Genomic DNA, 998 nt, shown 5'->3' with positions numbered 1-998 from the left:
GCAGGGGCAGTGTCAAGGTGGAGAATCCACTTGTCATTCTAAAGTTGGGGTCTTTTCCTCCAAACAGATTCTCGTAATCTTGTCAGCACTTCCAAATAACGCTGTTGATTCATCATTTGTTCATACTCTGTCCACATTTACATCTGTCCTTTGTGTTTTAGGCTGCCTACATCTTGGGTCATCTTGCACATCTTCTCGCCCTTCCTTGAACCTCCTGCCATATTCAGAAACACTCACTTTCTTCATGGTGTATTCACCATAAGCCACTGTTAATACAGCTAATGTTTCATTAGCACTTGTACCAATCTTCACACAAAACTTGATATTTATCCTCTGCTCTAGATTCTTGTCACGCATTTTCCCGCCAACAGGATACCACGGACATGTACTACTTCCCCTGCTGCTTGGGAACAGACAACTCATTTGGTCCATGGCTCATGTAAACGCAAGTTGGAACGTGTCCAGACCTGCTTGGGTACATGAGTTTGCCTGACTTAACACACCAGTGACACATTACAGCCATTCCGGGAATTAAATTGTTGGACCTCCATGTGTGGCCAAAACATTTTGCAACAAGGAATGAATGTATAAGTTCAGTGACATTTTAAATTATTTAACAAATTATTAAAGTATTAAATATATTTTTAGTGTTGCATTATAAACGGTATACCTATGATCTAAAAATGATAACTCATAACATGGTTGCATTTTCAGTCTGCTTATAAATGACAGTTTACAAAGTGGGTCACAGATCCCATTCATAAAACGTGCAAGAGAACTTGGATATGCTATTATAGTGATGAATCCTAATGAGAATACCAAGGTTGTAGGTGGCAAAATAATCAAAATTAAGGTAAGTTGAAATAAATTATGTTCTTTTCATGAATGAAGTCATGAATATTTAACTAGGAATTTGTTGGTTGGTTGGTTGGTTGATTTATGGTATTACATGAAATCTAGCTCATGTTGGGCTCTCTAGACATTTATTTTTCTCTTGG

General features: G+C 37.8%; 1 protein-coding gene across 1 annotated transcript in view; it reads left to right on the top strand.

Annotated features, from left to right (window-relative positions):
- LOC111873864 (FAM172 family protein homolog CG10038) overlaps nucleotides 1-998 on the top strand; it is a 44,141-nt gene that overhangs the window by 4,430 nt on the left and 38,713 nt on the right. Inside the window, exon 4 of the mRNA XM_033755258.1 lies at nucleotides 702-853. Within this exon, the coding sequence (XP_033611149.1) occupies nucleotides 702-853 (152 nt within the window). The remainder of the gene's footprint in view (nucleotides 1-701; nucleotides 854-998) is intronic.

Source organism: Cryptotermes secundus, unplaced genomic scaffold (genome assembly GCF_002891405.2).
Source record: "Cryptotermes secundus unplaced genomic scaffold, Csec_1.0 scaffold459, whole genome shotgun sequence".
NCBI classification, from domain to species: Eukaryota; Metazoa; Arthropoda; class Insecta; order Blattodea; family Kalotermitidae; genus Cryptotermes; species Cryptotermes secundus.
Note: the sequence above shows the minus strand (reverse complement) of the source record. Positions and strands in the feature narration are given on the sequence as shown.